The 4,138-nt window shown below is 57.7% G+C and overlaps 3 protein-coding genes across 3 annotated transcripts; all 3 read left to right on the plus strand.

Annotated features, from left to right (window-relative positions):
- Positions 1–242: 242 nt before the first annotated feature.
- Positions 243–1,448, plus strand: DQ04_08881000 (putative inositol polyphosphate 1-phosphatase; the record flags this gene model as incomplete). The annotated part of the gene is made up of 1 exon (XM_009315725.1): positions 243–1,448. The coding sequence occupies one exon, from the start codon at positions 243–245 to the stop codon at positions 1,446–1,448; it is 1,206 nt and encodes a 401-aa protein (XP_009314000.1).
- A 194-nt stretch (positions 1,449–1,642) lies between these two features.
- Positions 1,643–2,209, plus strand: DQ04_08881010 (hypothetical protein; the record flags this gene model as incomplete). The annotated part of the gene is made up of 1 exon (XM_009315726.1): positions 1,643–2,209. The coding sequence occupies one exon, from the start codon at positions 1,643–1,645 to the stop codon at positions 2,207–2,209; it is 567 nt and encodes a 188-aa protein (XP_009314001.1).
- Positions 2,210–3,453: 1,244 nt separating this feature from the next.
- On the plus strand, positions 3,454–3,684 carry DQ04_08881020 (hypothetical protein; the record flags this gene model as incomplete). The annotated part of the gene is made up of 1 exon (XM_009315727.1): positions 3,454–3,684. The coding sequence occupies one exon, from the start codon at positions 3,454–3,456 to the stop codon at positions 3,682–3,684; it is 231 nt and encodes a 76-aa protein (XP_009314002.1).
- Between the last annotated feature and the right edge of the window lie 454 nt (positions 3,685–4,138).

Consider the following 4,138-nt stretch of genomic DNA (forward strand, 5'->3'; position numbering starts at 1 on the left):
GAATACCACAGGGATAGGGGGTGGGCTTCTGCACTGTTGTGCCTCGCTTGTGCCCACAGCGCTGTGTTAGCCGGTGTTCTGTGGTGAAATCGTGTGCCCATAGCGCTTGTGAAATATCGCTCCCTGCGAGTGTGGCCTTTTTTGTTGTATTGCTTCGTTGCCCTTCTAGCATGTACGTGCCTTTGCGGGCCTTGTTTTTTCCCTGCGTCTTGCTGCACTGATAGTTATACAAAGGTGACCGTATGGCATCGCGGGGTGCGCTGCCAGAGGACGACTCGGCGCTTGTCTCCGTCGATCTTCTCGATGTGCTGATGGTTTGCGTGAGAGGTGCCCTGGCGGCCCAGAGGTATATTGCGTTGGAGCTGCTGAGAGTGCGTGAGGTGGAAGCAAAGGTTCCTGATCTATTCATTATGGATCAAGACGGACAAACAAAGAAGGCTCTGCTTTCGTCACTTCACCACGCAGTGAGCGTTGACGTGAAGGAGCAGCTGCTCTACAAGGATGGCAATGCCGCGAGTGATTTTGTCACCACGGCAGACTTCATGACGCAGGCTGTTCTGGTGCAGGTCCTGCGGGCTGCGTTCCCCGAATTGCCGTTTTCCGTTGTGGGCGAGGAGGACGAGGCGGCGAGCGGCGCCACCGGCCGGCAGGCGGAGCACTGCGTTGCCGCCTATTACGACGCACTTGAGACGATCCCGCACCAGGCGGAGCTGGAGGCCCGTGTGGTGGGTGGGGCGAGAAGAGTGGCGTCCCCGACGTGGGAGAAGCTACGCGCGCGAGTTGGGGTATTCATTGATCCCATTGACGGAACCAACTGTTTCGTTGAGGGTCATTGGGAGGTGCCGCTGACGCTTGTGGGAATCACCCTCGATGGTGTTCCTGTTGCTGGGGTGGTCAACCGGGTCTTACGTTGCAACGTCGCGCAGGTGGAGCGTAGAGGCAGCAGTGCAAGTCTCTCATATGCGTTTAACTTGGGCGCTGCAGGACCCTTTATTGTGCACGAGGGCCAGCGTGTCGCGCCTCTTCTCTCGGCGCCCACGGCCGTGGGTGCGTGCAGCACATTGCGCGTAGCATCCTCGAGCACCACTGGCAAGAAGTGCCTGGCCAACTTCTTTCGCAAGCTACGACCCATCGAGATGCGCGGGGCGAGAGGCGCTGGCAACAAGCTTATGTTTCTTGTAGCTTCAATGCTTGAGGGATCACCTGCTCTGCGGAGCTGCGATGTCTTTTTCTCCCCTGAGAATACCATCAAGAAGTGGGACACGTGTGCCCCCCACGCACTTCTCTTGGCTCTGGGTGGGGAGCTCTACACGCAGTGTGGCGGTGCCATTCGGTACCCGTTGCACGGCGAAGAACAGGCAGCGCTGCCAAATGGGGTTGTGGGGGTGACGCGCTGGTCCAAAGTGGAAGTCTCGCGGCGCCTGGGCTGGCCCCGCCCCTCGCTGTAGTCAGACGAAGAAAACACATAAAGACCGTCTTGTCCTCTCCAGAAATGTAGACGTCGCGTGCGTGAGGTGTTTTTGTTTTGTGCGTTTGTGTGGCTGTGTGTACTTGATTTATGACTGATGGGGCAATTCTGATTCCTCTCGAATACGTTGTGTGGCTGTTTGGGTGTGTCTGTGTGTGCTAGAGCAGAGTCTACATGTCAGCGGAACCAAAAAACGGCCGAGAGGCACTGCGCGTACGCTTCTCAGAGGCGGCAAAGGGCGTCACGGAGTTGTACCGCGATGCGGTGGTGTCGTACGATGCGGGGTACCGTGACGCTCTGCTGCATGTCCATCGCTATGTTCTCCTCGCTGTCCAGAGCGCGACGGCGTCAACGGGGACCTCATCCCACAACGGCCAACAACACGTGAGGACGGAATTCACCCCACCACAGCTGCCGCCGTCGCCACCGTCGCTGGATGCGGGCCACTTGCTGCGGTTTATTCAGAGCACGCTGAAACGCCGCGATGCCTTGGCGGCCGCATCACGCAGTGTGGTGCGGCGACGCAAGCGTTCTTCCAGCCGTGCGGAGAGGACGGCGCACGGCGTGTGCCGCGAGGACGACCGTAGTACGCCGTACCGCCGTCTGCAGCCGCCCGTCGCTGCAGTGGAGAAGCCCGGTGATCTGGCGGTGGGCGACATGCTGCGCGATGTACATATTACTCCCCACGCGGAGTCCGACTCCGGGACCACCGACGACGAGGACTTTGCTGCAATGCTATAGTTCCGCTTGCTAGTGATGAGCAGAGTGGGTTGGCCTGCCTGGTGTGGTATTGGCAGCTCTGCGCCGCCCCACTGTGTGACGTCGTCATGCACAGCTTCTCTTCACCCCCTGATTCTGTTCGCTGATAAGGCAGCGCGGTAGGGAGTAGGCAGCATGCGGCGACAGCGACTGCAGGCGCCGTACACTGCGCGTCGATCCGGCTCACGCCACCATCACCATCACCACCACCGCAGCGGAGGGAAAAGGCTGGAATTGAAGAGGGCACGGTGTGACACCTAAGAAGTGGTGCACCTTACGGTAAAAGATGTTGCTTTGCCGGGGCCAGCCAATATTCCTGGCTCTTCTTCTACCACCTTGCCAGCCGTTCTACTAAGTGCAATGTGTGCATCAGTTGACATAAAAGGATACCATAACGGGAATGCTAGTCTTCAGGGCTGGTAACCAGGCGAAGACGTGGCACTGAGCGCGGCACAGGAGATCAGCCCGTCAGCGCGTTTGTGGCCGCAGAGTAAATGCTGAAGCTGTGATCGAAGCGGGTAATAACCCTGGCATTTATGCGGGGATGCAGGAATTGCTACGGCGCACCATGGCGCTAAAGATCTCCCAGCACCGCAGTTACATGCTCTATTGCGGTGGTGCAGATCATACGCGACACAATGCGCACAGAGCCCATGAAGGTGATGAGAGTGTCGGCCGGGTGCTTCATCAAGGTCTTGCGGTTGCGGTCACAGCAGGAACAGACTCTGATTCGCAACCCTGGGGACACGATGCTTACTGCAAGTGCCATCGCGATGTCACACCCCATCTAAGAATAAGTGCGGTGGCGGGGGAACAGTGTGGCGGAGGATTGCGAGGGTGACAGAGGACGGCACGAGAGCAGGTTCCTCAGATGGAGACGTGAGGTTTTGATGCCGCCTCTCCATAAAATGACGATGTGGTGAAGGGCGATGGAGGGTAATGAATCGTGGAAGCCGATATAACTACTGCGAGAAACGGAAGCGAAAAAATTCCGCATCGATGCCGTGATGGCTGTGGGGCAGTAAATTGCGGTGTGCCGCAATCAGCAGCAGCCCTTTTGTAGTCGCCTGTGTGGGTGCCAGGTGGGTGGGGTGGATCACCACCGCGAAGCACATGTGGCGGCTGCTCGTTGTTGCTCGTTCCCTTAGTTGCTGCTCCTGCTGCCTTCTGAAGGACCAAGGAAGGGATAGGTGAAAGGGGTAGAGGCACACACTGACACACATAGGATGAATCCATCGCTCCTTGAAAAAGAGTTGTTTGACTACGAGGGGCGAGTTCGCATCGAGAAGCACGCGCGGGAGCTAACAGACAGGAATGCTCGGTACTTTGCAGATAACCCAGAGGTTACACCTGTGCTACGTGACATTCTACAGCACTTGCTCATCCATAAGCCGGAGGACCCATTGGCGGCAATACAGGAATACGCTCGCGCCCGCCTCCCGCCTGCAATGAGATGACAGTGGTGAGGACTATTCGGTATCAATGTTGCATGACATGTAAAATGGGAGTTGTTCGTGCTGCATTGTATGTTGGTTTTCGGTGAAGCGTGATGTGCTCGACAGAAAAAGTACAAGTGGAACGGGTTGCTGTAGTTTCGTGTGCCAGTAGGGCCTGCTCTTTTGTGTGCATTACACTGCTCTTTCTCTGCCGTAGCTACCGTTAGGTTAGGTTGGGCTAGGTCAGGAATGTTTGGATCCACCGCCGCGGGGTTTGGGGGCGCGGGTGGCGGGGCTTCTGCGGCCTCGAACACGGGAAAGGTGAGCGGCTTTGGTGGCGGAGCCAATACAGCAACGGGCGGCTTTGGTGCTGGTGCCGGGGGATTCGGTGCTGGAGCTAATACAGCAGCTGGCGGCTTTGGTGCCGGAACTAATACAGCAGTTGGCGGCTTTGGTGCCGGAACTAATACAGCAG

The sequence above is a fragment of the Trypanosoma grayi genome, assembly GCF_000691245.1.
Source record: "Trypanosoma grayi strain ANR4 Tgr_888_V1, whole genome shotgun sequence".
NCBI classification, from domain to species: domain Eukaryota; phylum Euglenozoa; class Kinetoplastea; order Trypanosomatida; family Trypanosomatidae; genus Trypanosoma; species Trypanosoma grayi.